General features: G+C 41.4%; 1 protein-coding gene across 1 annotated transcript in view; it reads left to right on the top strand.

Annotated features, from left to right (window-relative positions):
- Window positions 1–970: 970 nt before the first annotated feature.
- ADCY10 (adenylate cyclase 10) overlaps window positions 971–19,660 on the top strand; it is a 129,967-nt gene continuing 111,277 nt past the window's right edge. The window contains 6 exon segments of the mRNA XM_044004605.1: window positions 971–1,118; window positions 1,788–1,892; window positions 2,598–2,636; window positions 2,868–3,011; window positions 12,234–12,436; window positions 18,103–18,199. Coding sequence (XP_043860540.1) covers window positions 971–1,118; window positions 1,788–1,892; window positions 2,598–2,636; window positions 2,868–3,011; window positions 12,234–12,436; window positions 18,103–18,199 — 736 coding nt within the window.

The raw sequence follows: 19,660 nt of genomic DNA, 5'->3' as shown, positions 1-19,660 counted from the left end.
TCTAAAACTATCCTGTAAGAAATAATAACTTTTAACGCTAGATTAAAATGATTGTTCTATTACCAGAAACATATACCATAAGCTAGAAACTATCTCGCAGATTGGTCCCTGCTTCCTGTATGTAGTATAAAAGCAGGTGCCTTGAAACCAGTTGAGGTGTTCTTTTTGTTAAAAAAATATTTAATCAATTGTATTTCTTTTCTTTTCTTTTTATTTTTGCGGGGCAATGGGGGTTAAGTGACTTGCCCAGGGTCACACAGCTAGTAAAGGTCAAGGATCTGAGGCTGGATTTGAACTCAGATACTCCTGAATCCAGGGCCAGTGTTCTATCCACTGTGCCACCTAGCTGTCCCCCTAATCAATTGTATTTCAATATAATTTGTTACCTTTGTAATAAAAATATTACTCTGAGAAAGGGAAAAAATATGGAGCCAGGAAGGGGTAGAGGGATGGTTCACAAAAATTAAGGGAATGTAATAAGGTGTAAAGGATCAAAACAGGAGGAAAACGCATAATTTGTCAGGATAAAAGAAAAAATAAAATCCATAGGAAGTATAGCTTGTAAGAAAAAAAAATGTAATGAAGGTGGCCCACCTTCCATAGAACATGCACTTTGAGTTGTTTTTTCAGTGGAGAGGATGCTACCCTTTCCTAACCAGTAGCACTGACCAGCAGCTTTTCAGGATTAAAGGGCAGTCTGTTCCTGTACGAGTGGAATCTTCCTCTGTTCAAAGTAAGTGGGCCCCCATTAGAAGGTTAGCCCTGGCAACCTAGGTCTGCTTTTTAGTACCATGGTAATCATTATATTATATACACAAGAAAGATGAATTTTTTTTTAAAAAAAAGGAGTGAATAAGAGTTAAAATCAGGTTGCTGCTATCACAGCCCCCCCCCACCCCCGCATCTTCATGATACCCCAATCTATATACTTTTCTTTCTGACTACAGGGCCCTGGAAATTTTCCTCTGAGATGAATATTGGAAGAGCCTCCCTACCAGATCGGACCATTGTCAGAATAGCCGCTCACTTACCAGACCTCATCGTCTATGGAGATTTTACCCCAGAGCGTCCCTCCACAGAATATTTCGATGGGGTCCTCATGTTTGTGGATATTTCGGGCAAGTACAAAAAAGACTTCTGACAGCGGAAAGAGGCACACCCATATTGTCATATGGCTGCTAAACAGATGGGAAACAGGGCTAGGGAATAAAAAATATTGGTATTTCAGGTTCATAATGATGAATACTCCAAATTTTAAAATGTGGCATAAGGGCAGGTATCCACTTTCCCCCTCTCCCTCAACGCCTTTAACAAAATTACAAAGATGAAAAGTTGACTTTATGCCTGAAGCCTCTTTTGTATGCCTTTAACCCCCTTGCTGGGATACTGTTCTCCTTTCTCTGCTTTTGGGTGACCAGTGCCTTTGCCTTAACAAAACCTGCTTCTAAGGAGGGGATTTAATATTAGTAATTTACACTAAAGTGTGAATCTGTCGAATTGTCCTCATCTCTCATTGTGGAATAGTAAAAGTCTTTGCTTCCTAATAAAGTAATATCAGGGACCATTGAGTAAGTAGGACAAAATATTGGGAGGGGCAGGGTAAGGGGACAGAATAGATCTTCCAGGAACCCCCAAAATCATGTAGATATGAATGATTGCTTCCTCTTTGTCACAAACCATTAAAAAAGAAAATCTGGGTCAATGGGCTTCCCAATTTAGGCCTCTCCTCCTGGCTCCTTTCTGACTCTTCCCAGAATCCAAATGAGTTCCTTGTACCTGTGCCCCAGGTTTCACGGCAATGACTGAGAAGTTCAGTACAGCCATGTACATGGACCGCGGGGCTGAACAGCTGGTGGATATTCTCAATCGCCACATAAGTGTCATAGTGGAAAGTAAGTACTAGAGCTTGGTTTTGGCTTGAAAATTTGTTTTGTCATCACTCTTCCTGTGTTTGGGCATTATAACCGAGGGGAGAGCCGTGCTGGGCACTTTCCTAATGACCCTTTCTATTTTTTGTTAGCTTCTCTAGAGAGCATCCCTAGGATGTAGGTAGCATTAGGGTTTTTACGTTGCTGGGATTTGGAGAGGGGTGGGCAGGGCAGGGCGTGGAGAGGGCAGGATCACACAGTGAGTCAGACTATATCCAGGAATATAGTCAAATGTCACTAATTTGTACTAACTGAGGGGAAGATCAGTTTATATTAGTGAAAAATCTAAAGCACAATATATTTCCGAGAGAAAAGTACTTTTAGTATTAAAATTAGCTGTTGTTTCACTCTCTGTAGTTGTATCCCCAGTGTCCAACATAGTCCCTGACACATAGTAGGTGCTTAATAAAAGTTTGTTGATTACCTAACTGATAAAAGCAATAACTTGAAAGAGGTCAATAAAATATTATTGAATAGTTGTAATGGAACAGTAAGCACGGTTTCGAGTGAATTGACTCTGTCTTGTTATCCTGCTTCCCTGCACTATGTCCATGCCCCTTTCCCTTCATTCTGCAATGAAAGGAAAGAATTTTTGGTTTGTCTCATAATGTTTTTGTTTTTTTGTTTTTTAAAGAAATCAGTATGTGATTTCCCTTCTCCTTTTCTCAGAGGTGCTGATTTTTGGAGGAGACATCTTAAAGTTTGCAGGTATTGGCCTTACTAATCTGGAGGGGGGAGAGGTAAGAAAGCTCTGTAGCAGTCCTTACACCCTAAATAGGAAGGGAGGCCCCAGAAGAGGAGCAGCAAGGCACAGATGTAAAGTGAATTTGAAGAGTTTGATGTAAATGAGGTTCCCCATAGAAATACCCAAATGGGCTGGTCTCTTGGAAAAAACCAAAAGCCTAACCCCAGTTTTCTCTCTCCCACACACACTTAAAGGGGATGCATTGCTAGCCTTGTGGAAGGTTGAACGAAAGCAGCTGAAGAACTTTATCACCGTGGTGGTTAAATGCAGTCTTGAAATCCATGGAGTGTTTGAGAATCAAGAGTCTGAAGAAGGCCTGGATATCCGAGTCAAGATTGGTAAGTAGCTGAAAGAAAATGTATGTGTGATCACATGAACTGAGACAAACAGGGTTAAGTGACTTGCCTAGGGTTATGCAGCTAGTAAATGCATGAGGTCAAATTGGAATTTAGGTCCTCCTGACTCCAGAGCCAGTGCTCCATTCCATTGTACCACCTAGCTGCTCCAAGCCCACCCATGTCCAACATGCTCCCTGCTCTGCTATTACCTCCATTTTACAGACGAGGAAAGTAAGCCACAGTGAACCTGAGTTATCTGCACATAGTCAACTCAAGAAGTATTTATTAAGTACCTAATGTGTATGCCAGATACTATGAATATTAATTTTTAAAAATGAAATAATCTCCATGTAAATGAGCTTATATTCTAATAATGGAAAGAGGAGTACAAATAAAATATATACAGCATAAACATAAGGTGTTGGAGTGGATGAAGCACCAGCCCTGCATTCCAGAGAACCTGAGTTCAAATCCAGCCTCAAACACATAACACCTACTAGCTGTGTGACCTTGGTCAAGTCACTTGACCCTCATGGCCTCCCCCCCCCCCAAAAAAAAAAGAAACAAGGAAAAAAATATATATAAACTACAAGGTAGTTTGGAAATGAGGGCACTTGTAACTGGAGGAATCAGAAAAGACTTCCTGCAGAAATTCATCTCAGAGGAAGGAGGAATTCTGTAGATCCAAGGTAAGAAGGAGTACATTCTAGGTGTAGCATGAGGCTTAAGGCTCTCTCTCCCAGAGCTCAGCCTGCCATATTTTCCTGCCAGGGTTCAGGGGAAATCTGAGAGATTCATGAGGTATCTCTTTCCAGTATCATCAGCTTGAGCCACCACCAGCTGTTTTCCTCCCATTCTCCATGTCCAGTTCAAATTAATCACTTGCCATTGATTAGCTTTTTGTGTGTGTGTGTGTGGGGGGGGCAATGGGATGTTAAGTGACTTGCCCAGGGTCACACAGCTAGTAAGTGTCAAGTGTCTGAGGCCGGATCTGAACTCAGGTACTCCTGAATCCAGGGTCAGTGCTTTATCCACTGTGCCACCTAGCTGCCCCCCTCATTGATTAGCTTTTACAAAAAGATTTTTATTTCAGAGACATAGCCAAAACAAACATAAAGATATTCCCTCCCACCTCCATCTCAGAGGCATATTTTTTGGTTTTGGTTTTGGGGGGCAATGAGGGTTAAGTGACTTGACCAAGATCACACAGCTAGTAAGTGTCAAGTGTCTGAGGCAGGATTTGAACTCAGGACCTCTTGAATCCAGGGCCAGTGCTCTATCCACTGCACCACCTAGCTGCCCCTCAGAGGCATATTCTTTACCATCCCACATTCTTCTGTGGGAGTATAGGTACAAAGCTTAGCTCAGTTCCAGAAGAGTATAGGTCCTACCAAGTATGTCCAGAGGTGGCAGATGAGTACTTGTTTGTCTCATCTACTGCTGGGCTGGGGACCTGAAAGTCACTCCTTACTCCTTGAGGCATCAGTGCCACACTGGCTACAGACCTTAACCATGGAACCCTGGGATGCTGAGGACCCCTCTAGACCTTTTGAACTTACAAGTCTGGAGGCTTCACCCCCTTCAATGACCACCAAGCTCCCTGAGGAGTGCTGAAGCCAAAAGACATTAGCTGAAACTGACAGGCCTTTTTTGAGTGCATCCACAGCCAATCAAAGAGCTTCCTTGTCAATACATTTAGCAGTCCAGAACCAGTTATAGGATGCCTGGTCAGTCTTTCCAAAACCATTCCCTTATAGATCATCACAATTCTCCAAGAAGCATCTCCCTAGTATCCTCCAGGTAGAAAGACACTATTGGCATGCACCAGACCATTACAAAAGCTAGGGGCACAAGTCCAAAAGCATGGCGACAGGAGATGGAGTGTCAAAAGTGGGAAACAGAGAAGCCAATTGGAAAGGGGAGTAACATCCAATGAGGCTGAAAAGGGAGGTTAGGGGAAGCTTGTATAGGACTTGAAAGGTAAACACAGGGGTTTATAGGAAAACCCAGGAGCTAGTTGGGTAGGAGAGTCAAACGATAAGATTTATGATAACGAACATCCTTGTTTGCCCTTGATATAAAGATCTCTAACTTTTTAACATTATATATAAAATGTTTGCTCTTGGTTCTAGACAAGTATAAGGAAAGGTCCACTTATTCCTATGCTATGTTTCTAACAAACAGGTGTGGGATTTTGTCAGCCTTTTCAGGATTTATTGATATAACCATGTTATTTTTATTATTATTTACATGATTTAATATATTTGTGGTCTTTCTTATGTTGAATTAACCCTGCATTGCTAGTAGTATTCCAATCTACTCATAGTGTACAGTCCTTTTTTTTTCTTTTTGAGGCAATTGGGGTTAAGTGACTTGCCCAGGGTCACACAGCTAGTAAGTGTTAAGTGTCTGAGGCTGGATTTGAACTCAGGTACTCCCGACTCCAAGGCCAGTGCTCTATCCACTGCGCCACCTAGCTTCCCCAGTGTACAGTCCTTCTAATAGATTGATGTAGCCCATTTATTTTTACTTACAATTTTTGTGTCAATGCTCATTAGTGATATTGGCCTATAATTTTTTCTTTGTCTTTCTCTGGTTTGAGTATAAAGGGTATATTTGAATCTTTGTTTTGTTTTGTTTTTAGTGAGGCAGTTGGGGTTAAGTGACTTGCCCAGGGTCACACAGCTAGTAAGTGTTAAGTGTCTGAGGCCGGATTTGAACTCAGGTACTCCTGACTCCAGGGCCAGTGCTCTATCCACTGAGCCACCTAGCTGCCCCTCTATTTGAATCTTCAAAAGAGACTGAAAGAGTGCCTTCTTTTCCTGTTATTTCAAGCAGTATGTATAGTTTGGGAATTAATTGTTGTTTGAATGTTTGCTAGAATTCACTTGTAAATCCATCTAATCCTGGAGTTGGTTTTTTTTTTTCCTTTGGGCATTCATTTTTGACTTGCTCAATTTGTTCATTTACTTTGATATTGGCTTATTTAAATAGCCTACTTCTTTTGTTAATCTAGGTATTTTATATTTTTGTAAGTATTCAGCCATTTATAACTTTACTAATGTGATCCTTCCTTTTTGAGAAAAGAATTCTGCCCCTTTCTAAGTTTCTTCCTCTTTTCTACCTTTGCTCCCCAACCCCTCTGCCCCCCCACAAAACCCCCCAAAACCACAACCCAACTATATGATTTTTCTTTGCTTTGGGGGATGAATGACAACTTAAAATCCCTGAAGTCAATGTGGATCCAGGCCATTCTTTTTGTCTGTCGAGGAGATCAAATCTTTTCCGCTATTCCTACCTTCATCTCTAAGACTGTTACACAAAGGTATACGATTGTGATGGAATACTATATATAAGAAATAGTGAAATCCTGGAAAGACTTGCATGAATTGAGTAAAATGAGGGGAACCAGGAGAGCGCTGTACACAGCAACAGCAATATTATATGATCAACTGTGAATGACTTAGCTATTCTCAATAATACAATGGTCTAAGACAATTCCAAAGGACTCATGATGAAAATGCTATATCCCCCTCCAGAGAAAGAACTGATGGAGTCTAAATGCAGTTCAAAGCATACTTTGAAAAAAACATTATTTTTCTTGGGGTTTGGGTTTGTTTTGGTTTGGGTTTGTTTTGGGGGGGGTATTTGATTTTTTTCACAAAAGACTAATTCGGAACCTTTTTTTTAAAAGACTCTTAACACATACAAGTTCTCTCTCTCTCTCTCTCTCTCTCTCTCTCTCTCTCTCTCTCTCTCTCTCTCTCTCTCTCTCTCTTTCCTCTTAATCACCCCACTCAGGATCCATTCTCTAAGGCTGCCAGGTTTTTTGCTTGTCATTATTCCCTCCCTTGTTTTAGTCTTTTATCTCAGCCTCTTGTATTTTTGCCCTTGTTTGTTTTCTTGTTGAGTTTGGTGTATTCCAACAAGAAATTATTTATGTGTGTGTGAGTCTGTATGTGTGTGAGTTCAGCTCTCCTTTTTTGAGTTTGTGTAAGAGTAAAGTTCAGCTCATGCCCATTTCCCTCTCCCTTTTCCTGCATGTTTGTTTACTCCTGCTCTTGCACACACCATTTAAGAGAAATAATGAGCCACACCCCCTTCTTCCTCCTCTTTTATACTAATCTTTCTACCCTCCTTTGTCTTTCTCTTAAAATGCCTAGAACAAAATGAATCTTAACACCTAGGTCCTGTCTTTCTTACATTTAATTCCTTAGTGCTCTTTGAAAACATTAAGCTTCTGAAGGGATACTTGCTTCTTCTCTCTCTATTTAGAATGTTACCATTTTACTTTTTTTTTTGTTTTTTGTTTTTTGGTGGGGCAATGAAGGTTAAGTGACTTGCCCAGGGTCACTCAGCTAGTAAGTGTCAAGTGTCTGAGGCCGGATTTGAACTCAGGTCCTCCTGAATCCAGGGCTGGTGCATTATCCACAGTACCACCTAGCTGCCCCACCATTTTACTTTTGTGTAGACCTTTCTAATTGCTCAAATAAATTTACCTCTTGAGAAAGAAGAATTCTGTCTTCTATTCTAGTTTTCAGTAGTCCATCATTCAGTACTTAATAAGAGTTGTAGGTTCAGCTGTAAAGCCAACACCCTCTCACTTCAGGTTCAATATGTGGGACAAAATAAAACACTCGCTGGTTACTAAACATTTAACAAAAGAAGAAGTTTATTTTGCCCTAACACAATAAGGATATTCAACAAGGATACAGCGGCACTTAGTTTTCTCTGGATACAGCCTTCTTGTCTCCATTTGAAAATACGTCTGTTCAATTCTGGCCTCAGACACTTGACGCTTACTAGCTGTGTGACCCTGGGCAAGTCACTTAACCCTCATTGCCCCACAAAGAAGATGAAGAAGATAATGATGATGATAATGATATGTCCGGTCATTTGGTCATCAGGGCATGGTCTTGGGCATCCCCAAGTCAGAGACAGCAACTATACATGGCTAGAACCTTTTTTACCCCCAGACTAGGAAGCCATAACATGGAGACTGAGGCCAATCAAGTTTGGGGTGGGGAGATTTATGTCATAGTTAGGGAAACTGGTTCAGGAAACCACTGGTCTCCTTAAATACTACCCCTTAATGGCAAGGTCCTAGTGATCTTTTTTTTTTTTTTTTTTTTGGCGGGACAATGAGGGTTAAGTGACTTGCCCAGGGTCACACAGCTAGTGTCAAGTGTCCGAGATCGGATTTGAACTCAGGTCCTCCTGAATCCAGGACCAGTGCTTTATCCACTGCGCCACCTAGCTGCCCCCCTCCTCCAGTGATCTTCAAGAGGATCTTCTGCCATTTAAAGGTCTAGACAATCTTCCTATCGTGAGTAATACTAAGGGAGGAAAAAGGGGGGAATAGGAGAAACAATCCAAAATTAAGCTAAAATAAAATGTGAAGTTTAGACCTTCCCTTCCAGCAACCTCCCCCCGCCCCAAGTCTCAAGTCTTTTACAAGACTGGCCTCCTACCATGGGAAGTTACAAAGGAAAAAAAAACCGAGGTGGAGGGAGGGGAGAAACAAAATGAAACCAGAATGCAGCCAAAAAGTGGAGGAATACAAAAGCCGGAATCCCTCAGCCTTTCCTTCTTCCTTCAGAAAGATTAAGTCTCAAAGTCCCACAGTCTGGTCCATATGTTAAGTGATGATACATACATCTTTGAAGTTCAGAGAGGGTCACCTAATGCAAAGTGGTGATGATGCACCAGAGTAGCACCAAGGACATCAGAGCTGCAGCACAGATGATGCTGTCCCAGTGTGGTCACACATTTCTTCTCATGATGTGAGGTGGTGATGATGGGCAGGAACAGTTCTGGGATATCAGGGCTTCTGCAGAGACACTTCTGGTATAGTCAACAATTCTTCATCTTGCATCAGTCATCTCTTGTACTTGGCCAAGAGGTTATACGTTTCTTAAATACAACCTATCTTGGGGTAAAACTAGATTATTATTTTTTTGTGGGGGGGGGGGCAATGAGGGTTAAGTGACTTGCCCAGGGTCACAGAGCTAGTAAGTGTCAAGTGTCAGAGGCTGGATTAGAACTCAGGTCCTCCTGAATCCAGGGCTGGTACTTTATCCACTGCACCACCTAGCTGTCCCAATACAACCTATCTTGGGATCTGATTTGATACTGAGGCTCTCCCTGCACCACCTCCCACTCAGTGTTCCCTGGACCACCTGCCAAAACCTCCCATCTCTTAGAATGATATCAGAGGAATGATCTCCTTTCTCCCAGGTAAATAGGCTCCCACGTAGTTACATAGCAACAATTTCTATTTCAAGCAACAATTATGGGAGGAAAGTCTCATAGCCAAAGTCTGAAGCCATTCAGGTGGAGCCCCCAGACAGACTGGTCAGGGGTATGTCCAGCTTTGGCAGCGTGGGCAGAATAAATCCAATCTCTCAAGTCTATTTCTTTTAGGACCTTTACCCCATCACTTGCAGATCCCCATCTTCAAGCAGGCTGAAACAGGAATTAATTTTTATGAGTACAGGTGTGAATGACTCCCCATCTCAGCCTCCTAACAAAGGGACAAAAGAGCATGGCCTTTTTGGAGGCTCTAACAAAGTTGGCTGGCTCTGTAAAAGGAGGTCCGCAGTGAATTTCCAACCCCCACCCCCATGGAGATGAAAGCAGAGAACTTTTGCAAAACTGGCTTGATTAGATCACACCCTCAGGAACCCTTAAGTTTCTGTTTGAATTTCTGTTTGTTGGAGAGAGTTACCCTAAATTCTTATTCCTTTAGGGCAGGGAGTCTCAGTCCTTCTTTAAGGAGCAATGGGTGATAAGCCCTTCAGGCTCTCTCCCAAGTCTGCTCTCCTTCTCCACCCTTGGAGTTCCCTTCTCAGAAGGAGTTGGGACATCTCAGCCAGAGACCAGAGGCTGGAACTCCTTCCTTCCCCCTTTCCCCAGGAGAGATCTCTTCACTCCCTTGACTTTCATTGCAAGATCCCTGGAAGTCAAAAGCTCGGTCTAGCTGCTGAATGCTTGGGCGAAATCGACTTTCAGTCTGACTGAGCTGGCAGTCCAATATAAGCACCACGGTCAGTGACAGCCACAGATTTTTGGCCTTGTTACTTTTTTGTTACCCTTTTGGTCAGCCTTCTCCAGTACCTACTGCCTGCGTAGGAGCTTGCTGCCAGTCTCACAGGAATGACTCCCCAAACACTGGAGTGTGGAGGACTCTGGCCACAGGGAGTGAGGCAGTATCCCATTCTCTGCCTCCTCTGTATATTACTTCCATGGTGTAACATTGAGTGCACTGAAGAGCAGTATTGCCTTTAAGAGGTATGTGGGTATGGTGATGATACAGAACAAAAATATTTCTATACATATCTTTTATTTTTGTTTGAACACATAGCTTCAGTGTTGAAGCCTTAGGGCATCATGAAAAAAAATACAAAAATGCACCCCTCCAAATTGTTTTAATTGCTTTGAACATAATCTCCATGCATCTTTGCCACCTACATTCAAGCTTTTGCCTTCTGACTCTTCAATTCTATTTCCATTTTGTCAAAAAGTAATCTGTGGGTATCATCAACATTGTGTGTTGATCTACTGTGATGGACTAGATGCTTCTCACCAGTGCAGAGGTACAGAAGAGATCCAGGGGACCCATGATAGAAGGGGATCTCCAAATCCAGAAAAAAAAAAGAACTGTGGAGTAGAGATGCTAATTGAACCATACTATTTCTTTTGCTTTTGGTGCTGTTGTTTTTCTATTTTGAGGTTTTTCCTCATTGCTCTGATTCTTCTCTTATAATATGACTAATGCAGAAATACATTTAATGTTATTTTATATATATATATGTATATATAAATAAATAACCTATATCAGATTACCTGCTGTCTAGGGAAGGGGGGAGGGAGGGGAGGGAGGGAGGGAGGGAGAAAAATCTGAAATTGGAAAGCTTGTATAAACAAATGTTGAGAACTATTTTTTTTTTTAGTGAGGCAATTGGGGTTAAGTGACTTGCCTAGGGTCACACAGCTAGTAAGTGTTAAGTGTCTAAGGCCGGATTTGAACTCAGGTACTCCTGACTCCAGGGCCGGTGCTCTATCCACTGTGCCACCTAGCTGCCCCGAGAACTATTTTTACATGTAACTGGAAAAAAATAAAATACTTTTATCAGAAAAAAAAGTGATCTGTGGGGCAGCTAGGTAGCACAGTGGATAAAGCAACAGCCCGGAATTCAGGAGGACCTGAGTTCAAATGTGGCCTCATACACTTAATACTTACTAGCTGTGTGACCCTGGGCAAGTCACTTAACCCTCATTGCCCAGCAAAAAAAAATTTTTTTTAAATAATAGTGAACAACTAAGTAAATAATCACATCACCCTTAAAGGACGGAATTAACCAACTATGCAGGAAGATGATATCCACCTCCAGAGAAAGAATCAATCAATAAAAGTATGCATAGTATGGTTTTACATATATTTATAAATCTGCATCAAATGGTGGTCTTCTCTAGTGCAGTGTGGGGAGGGAGGGAAGGAGACAGTTTGGAACTTTAAAATGTAACAAAAAGAGAGAGAGAGAGAGAGAGAGAGAGATGAAGCAAAAAAAAAAAGAAAAGAAAAAGAATATATGAAACAAACCCTAACTCCAAGCCGTTTCTTAGGTCCAAATGGCCTGAGGGGGAGAGTGGCAGTCCTCAAATCCCTTCTTTGTTTTACTTCCCGTTACCTCTTTCTCTAAGTGAAAGAATCCTTCAGTCCTGGATGCAAAAGGAAAGAGACTATTCCAGTCAGGTGATTTTAAAGATTCTGCCAAATTCCAGCTTTTTAGCCAATGAAAAGAGACTGTTTCCAACCATATGGTAAGGTTCCTGCCCTGCATCAGTCTTCATGTCTACCAGAAGCAGGTCCTTGGAGTTTCTCATATGAGTTGCCTCCATCTTTGGTGATCTGGACTTGCACCAATCCATTATCCATGTACTATCTCATAGAGTTGTTATGAGCAAAATATTCTGACAACTTTAAAGTATCATATAGATGTGAGTTACCAATATCATTTTTTCTGTTACTATCATCAGGTTTTTGAAGCCTAGTTTTAAGGATAGAAAAAGAGCTCAGAAATGGGTAGTTTTAATTTTCCCAAATGTCAGTAGAAATGTGTATTCTCTTCACCTTGGTTCTCTGGTTATAGGATCTCTGACTCCAGTGGAGACAGATGGGAAGCCAAATTACCTAATGGTGTGTGTCCCTTGTCTTGCCAGGGCTGTCTGCTGGCCACATCAAAAAACTTGTGTTTGGAGATGAAAAAAGTTACTTTCTGGTGATTGGTCAGGCTGTGGAAGATGTCCGCTTTGCCCAGAGCATGGCACAGATGAATGATATTATTTTGTCACCCAACTGCTGGCAACTCTGTGACCGGAGTGTAATTGAAATTGAGAGGATTCCTGACCAAAGAGCTGTTAAGGTAGGCGTTGCTGATACTTTGGGTGGATAGTTGGCCATCACTGTAGGGGCATAACTGCTAGAGGGGTCACTGGCTTTATTTGCTGGGGCTGGCAAAGGTCCACAGTGCTTTGGTGATGTCAAACTCTCTTAGAGGATAAAGAGATTATCAGCATCCTCGGCTCAGAGGATTCTGAGCTGGGAGGGTCCTTGGAGATGATCTAGCCTAATATTGTCCTTTTACAAGTGAGGAAACGAAGAAGCGAAATGAATTTGCCAGAGTCACACGGGTAGTAAGTAGCAGTCAGAACTAAACACAGTTCTTTTGTTTGTAGTTCAGGCATTCTTTTTGTGTTCCCATACTTTAAGCCCCTTGGACATTTTCTGTGTGTAAATTAGGCTTTAGGATATGGGGGCTCCAACTGTTATACTGATGCAATAAATGAGTCTCTCTGGGCCCTTCTTCAGATTTATCAAAGGGTCAGAGATTTTCGAGTTGGAAGGGACCCCAGAGATCATGTTGTCTAATCCCTTTAGTTGATAGATGAGAAAACTGAGGCTATAGAGATTACATAATTTGTGCAAATTAACCCAACACCAAAGTAGGATTGAAATCTGACTCTTAGGACTCCCAAGTCCAGTGTTCTTTCCCCTGCACTATGTTGATCTTGGATGAAGAGACAAATTTATCCAAGGGTATGACCAAAGAAACAGGGAAGAAGGATAGCCATGATCAACACCAATGGTTCTCCTGCAATCACTCTGATTTCAGTCATTTTTGTCACCATTACTCCGTAGCTGCTGGTGTTACTCCCTAGATTGAGGTGAGAAGTGGCAGCCAAGTTAAGTGACAGTAGAGGACAGTAGGATTGGCCAGAACAGGGTTGGGGTGGTGAGTAGCTGCTGGCCTGGCCATTTGGAGGCAGGAAGCCACTGTTGAGTGAGCAATTAAACTCAATGGCCCAAGCCTGGGAAAATGCACATGAGCAAAAGGAGATATTTGTTCTAGGCAGAGACATCCCTATTGTATAGTTAATCAGGACTTATTTTCTTGGATCCTGTGCTTGGGGGAGAGTGAAGCAATTGGGAGCTGTGACGGGGAGGCTACACATGGGAGAAAATGACATCAAAAATAGTGTTGGCCAGTGTGTGTGTGTGTGTGTGTGGGTGGGGGGGCGGTATTTGTTTTTCTAAATGGCCAACATGCAACATTGCTCCTTTCTTCCTTCCTCATCTACGTGTCAATGAAGAAACACACAGCTTAACAGTACACTTTGGCATAATGGGTGAGGAAGAAGTTTATTTAGTCACATACTTAAGAGAAGGATTCTATGGAAGAGTCGTCTCCTACCTCCAGGAGAAGATATCACAAACTTTCTATACTTGGAGAAAAACAATATGCTATTTTTAAGCTGCCAATGACTGTCCTGGCAGGCAGGACACATTCGCTTGTTTTCTCTAAAGTTAGACTTCTAAGGGGAACCAGGGCAATTTATTTTTTCAAGGGTTATCTGGGGCAACTTATTTTTTTTCTGTGTTTGGACTTGCAAAGCAAATTTGGACAGAGGTGAACCTGAATACTGGAAAATGTGCTTAACGTCCTCAATTTACACTTGAATTGGAGGTGTTCTAAATATGAAAATGTGTACCACAGGTATACAAGGTATTGGTTAATATGTCAGGCACGAGTCTGATAGACCCAGCTAGCCTACAGAAGGCTTGAAATGTTATCCCTTTATCCTGAATCGGTCTGCAGCTTCTAAAGATTACTATAGGTATATCAAACAATTTTATATTTTATATTCATCAAAGGCCTTTTTTAGTTTTCTTGTTTACTTTTTCTTCCACTAAAATGTTTTTTGTGTGTGTGAGATAGGCCAGGGTCATTCCTAGGCTTGAAGGCAGACATTGTCAACCTTCTTTGTATCATGCATGGACTTCTTTGGCAGTGAGGCTAGTGAAGCCTATGGACCCTTCTCAAAATGTTTTTTAAATGCATAAACTAAAATACATAGGATTATTAAGAAAATACATTAGATTGAAATAGTTATCAAAATATTTTAAAAGCAAATTCATGACTCCTTCCCCCCCAAAAATCCCCTCTTGGGGGGCCTATAACCCCCAATTTAAGAGCCCCTGCTCTAAAGGGGACCTCAGAATCAGTACAATCATGGTGTCCTCTGAGTTAGTTCATGGATAAAAGAATTATCTGCTGTTTACGTTTAACTCTGTATCTCACATCCTCATTTTTAAGCATAAAGAATCATCACTTAAACTTTGGCACATATACAACAATTAGGAAAATGACTAATTCTTATAAGAAAAATTTAACTGCTCTATTACTGTCGCTGTGGGTCCAGAGATTTATAGTAAAGCTGAACTTATCATAAAGCATTCACTAGTCCAAGGTATTCACTGTCAAGGGAAGAAGGACCATATTATATAACAGTATTAAAGTTCCAGACTGATCTCTCATAAGATAAATTAAAACAAAATTCTCTGAATTCTGTTTCATAACAGGTAAAGTTAAGAAAATAATTTTGGAACAACCCATTTGTAACTTCACACTTTTCAGTGGGCAGAATAGCTAAACCAATGGTCTAACTGCTTGGGGAGGCTTTTCCATTTAATGGGGAGAAATGGAAAAATGGAGAGATGAGTCAAGATTATACTACTGGGGACAGCTAAGTGGCACAGTGGGTAAAGCACTGGCCCTGGATTCAGGAGGACCTGAGTTCAAATCCGGTCTGACACTTGACCTTACTAGCAGTGTGACCCTGGGCAAGTCACTTAACCCTCATTGCCCCACAAAAAACAAACAAAAAAAACCCACCCAAAAAACAAACAAACAAACAAACAAACAAAAAAGATTATACTGCCACTGACTTCACAAGATCAACATCCCATCCTAAGAGCCCCAGTCTCCTCTATCTACCTTCAACTGCTTTCTCATGGGGTGTGCTTCTTGGCACTTTAGACTTGCTAACAGGTCACCTTACAGCATTCCTGGCTGACTCATCCTCTACACTTTCACCTGAATCAGCGAGGACACAAACACTTAGAGTTCCAAGAGCTCTATCTTTTGTATCCATTAAGTTGACACCAAGTATTTTTTTTTCTTATTTTTTATCTTCTTAAGCTCTTGACTAACTTCTCTTTCATCACAAGTTCCAAAGCAAGTTTCCATGGTACAATTTTTTTTTTTTTTTGGTGAGGCAATTGGGGTTAAGCGACTTGCCAAGGGTCACACAGTTAGTAAGTATCAAGTGTCTGAGGCCGGATTTGAACTCAGGTCCTCTTGACTTCAGAGCCAGTGCTCTATCCATTGTGCCACCTAGCTACCCCTGAATCAAGAGTCTTTTAACAGAAGGATTTGTGGATTCTAAGATTCAAGGTACTAATGGTCAGAGATAGCCAATAAGATCTCTTTCAGTAAATTTCTTTTCAACAGACTGGACTGGGAATTTTAGATTCTAGGAATTAAAGTATTTAACCCTCAACATCCATGTTCTAAAGTGCTTTAAAGGTACTTTTGAAAGGTAGCCTGCTCTTGCATCGTTTCAACCTACTTCTCTAGATCAGGACTTCTTGAACTTTTTCCACTTGTGACCCTTTTTGCCTGAGAAATTTGTATGTGACCCTAGTATATAGTTATATAAAATTGGTATACATAACCTTTTACTGTTGCTAAATTTTTCACAACCCTCACACTCAGTCACACTACCCCATATGGGGTCTCAACCGACAGTTTAAGAAGCTTTGCTCTATATGACTATTCTATATTTCTGATGGGTCAGGGGCTATTTATTTATCAGTTTAAAATATGTGCCCTTGCATAAGGCAAGTCATTCTCTATGAAACAAAGGAGGTACCCCCAAATTATACAATTATTATCTAATATTTCAATAATGATAAGTGATCACAATAATTGATCAGTAATTATACTAATCAGAAACTTTAAAATCAAGAATCTTATTTTCTAACTATCATGGTTGGTTGTTATTTTTCCTTCCTAGCTTAAAATTCATTAATAATTGTTTGGTTTTTTTCCCTTAAACCTTGCTAGGTCAGAGTCAGGAAATGCTGATAAGGTTTCTGGCTATCATGGTCCCCCCACAACCTCCCTTTTTTGACTGCCTATGAGATTTAAGTGAACTCTGAGTTAATCCAACTCAGTTAATTAATCCTCAGTTACCAGGATGAATTTTAAATATTCAAATTGAAGTATTTCACATAATAACATTCAAGATTTTGTTCAGGTCATATTTATAGTTTTACATGCTTATAAGTACCTCTTTTTCAAAAAGTGTACATTTTTAGTAATAAAATATGCCATGATTATACCTGAGGGATTCTAGTTCAAAGATAGATACATATATATTAAATTGTTCAGCAAAATTAGAATTAGTTTTACTAGATAGCTAACTATCTGTATAAGTTTAATTTACCACCCCCCCCAATTTAAATTACCCACTCTCCATTCTAAGGAAATACAATAAAGGGATAAATATATTTATGTGTGTGTGTATGTACACACACACACACACACACATATAAAACATAGGAGATAAATAGAATCAATGCAGAGTTTGAGGGACTGCTGGACTTCATAATCTTCACCTCTATCATAGCCAGGAATGTCAGAAAGGAGTGCTTGCAAAAGTGGATACAAATATTCAACTCTCTTTTGTTCCAAATTTAACAATCCTAGTGAAATTTAATAACTAAATCTCAGAAAGAAAGAGAATCTTTTCCTTTTGTTTACTATCTGTTGTTTCTTCTTTTTACTCTGAGTGGCTACATTTAGAATGAAAAGATTAGATTAGGGGCAGCTAGGTGGCGCAGTGGATATAGCATGGGCCTTGGATTCAGGAGGACCTGAGTTCAAATCCTGCCTCAGACACTTGACACTTAACTAGCTGTGTGACCCTGGGCAAGTCTCTTAACCCCAATTGCCTCACCAAAACAAAAACAAAAACCAAAAACAAAAGAAAAGATTAGATTAAAAAACTGCTCAAAATTGAGATTAGATACCAAATTCTTTTTTCTTCTTTTTTTGGGGCAATTGGGGCTAAGTGACTTGCCCAGGGTCACACAGCTAGTAGGTGTCAAGTGTCTGAGGCCGGATTTGAACTCAGGTACTCCTGAATCCAGGGCCAGTGCTTTATCCACTGCACCACCTAGCTGCCCTAGATACCAAATTCTTTTTTTTTTTTTTCAAGAGGGAGTCAATTTATTGGGAGGCAGGGGATTGTAGAAAGATCAGGGTGTCAGCTCTGGGCAGCAGCAGAAGGTAACTTCACATAACTCTTCATAGGCGGTAGGGGCTTGATCTTTCGGCCAGCCCAACCTCCCTTGCGTTGCCAGAGTCCACTATTGGGTCTCTTGCCCAGCCAGCGGTTTCGCCCCGCCTTTCCAATGACCCGCTTATTGTGATCCACATTCGACACCCGGCCCACTGTGGTGACACAGGTCTCTAGCACCTGCATTTGCCTCTCAGAGGGCAACTGGACAAGGGCACTAAATAAATGTTGGTTTCTCTTGTTACCTGCATGCCTACTGTGTGTCATCCCTGTTGTGTCCTCCGGTATGTCAATAACTATGCACCAAACCTTTCTGCTATTATTACACTGGGAAGATTCCTCTTCATTATAAGGAAAACTGAAACTCTCATTTTCTTCTGTTCAGGTTAACTTCCTGAAGCTACCCCCTGCTTATAATTTTGATGAGTTTTTCACGAAATGCATGGAAAACATGGATTACTATCCTTCAGGTGATCATAAAAGTAAGTACGTCTGGTTCTCTGATCCAGCCAGCTTGGCAATCACACCTCATCATCACCCCAAACCACCTTAGGTGAATTTACTAATATTCTCAGTTTGGCTAGGCCCAAAAGAACAAACTAAATAGTAACAGCAACAATACCCAGCGTTTAAGGTTTGACAACAACCCTGAGAAGTGGGTGCTCTTTTATGCCCATTTTACAGAGAAGGAAACTGAGGCACAAAAAGACATTGACTGACTTGCCCTGGGTCATATAGCTATTAAGTGTCTGAGGACTACTAACTGAAGTCTTCTTGATGCCACATCCATTTATCTATCCACTGCACCATCTAGAATGTAAGATTGTAAACCTGGAATGGAAAGTTACAAAGGTCATCTTGTCCAATTCTCTCATTTTAAAAATTAGGAGACTGAGGCCCAGGGAGGTTCAGTGACTTTCCCTAAATCATATAGCTTGTAAGTAGAACAGTCAGGATTCAAACCCAGGGCCTGTGACTCTAAGTTCAGCTTATTTGCCCCTGTGAAGATATATCAGTCTTTTCTCAGAAGCAACAGTAGCCTGGGGATGAGCACCTGGGGAGGTGACTCCATGATGGAAAGGGACTAAGGAAATCCACCATGGGAAAGTATTCACTGTGGGGGCCTTAGAAAGGCAGTGAACAAGCTCAATGGAGCTGCATGGATGTGGGCAGAAAAGAAAAGAGACCAAACTCAGCAAGTCTGTGGCCAAAGCCCAGCTACAGAATGAGAAACCCTTCAGCTGGAGAGAAATGGGATGTTGTTGGAATGGGCAGAGAAGGGGACCCCAGTAACATATACTAGTGAGGGCCAACAGAGGCTTCTGAGTCTTCTGGCAAGTGCTGAAAGGGACTGCCCTGAGAACCCTGTGTTTGGGAGATAGCATTGGCTGCATTTGGTGGTGCAGCTCTTTCTCTTTACGGTGTCCTGGATAGTGGGGGTCCTCATCATCCCACGCATAGATTATTGAAACAGCCTCCTCACTGGTCCTTCACTTGTCCATAAACCCTAAGCACAAATGCCCATTTAATCTTCTTAAAATAGTGCTTTCATCACCTCTGCTCAAGAGCTTCCAAGGGCTCCCCTTGGCAGTCACCTCCAGCTGCCAGCGAGGCCCAGCACAGCTGTGGGAGCAGCCACTGACAGACCATGCACTTACACCTCAGGAGTGCAGCTCCTGGCCCTGGGACTGGCAGTCCTGCAGTCACTACGAGAACGAGCACTGGGCAGCTTTTCATGGGGCTAAAGAAATCTGGCTTCCCCTCTACCCAGTGTAGATGATTAATAATAACGGTGAACATTTATATTATGCTTCCTAATGGGCCAGGCACTTGTGCTAAGTGCTTTACAATTGTTACCTCTTTTGGTTCTCACAACAACCCTGGAAGGTAGGGGCTATTATTAGCCCCATTTTACAGATGAGGAAACTAAGATGAAATAATCA

The sequence above is a fragment of the Dromiciops gliroides genome, chromosome 4 (assembly GCF_019393635.1).
Source record: "Dromiciops gliroides isolate mDroGli1 chromosome 4, mDroGli1.pri, whole genome shotgun sequence".
NCBI classification, from domain to species: domain Eukaryota; kingdom Metazoa; phylum Chordata; class Mammalia; order Microbiotheria; family Microbiotheriidae; genus Dromiciops; species Dromiciops gliroides.
Note: the sequence above shows the minus strand (reverse complement) of the source record. Positions and strands in the feature narration are given on the sequence as shown.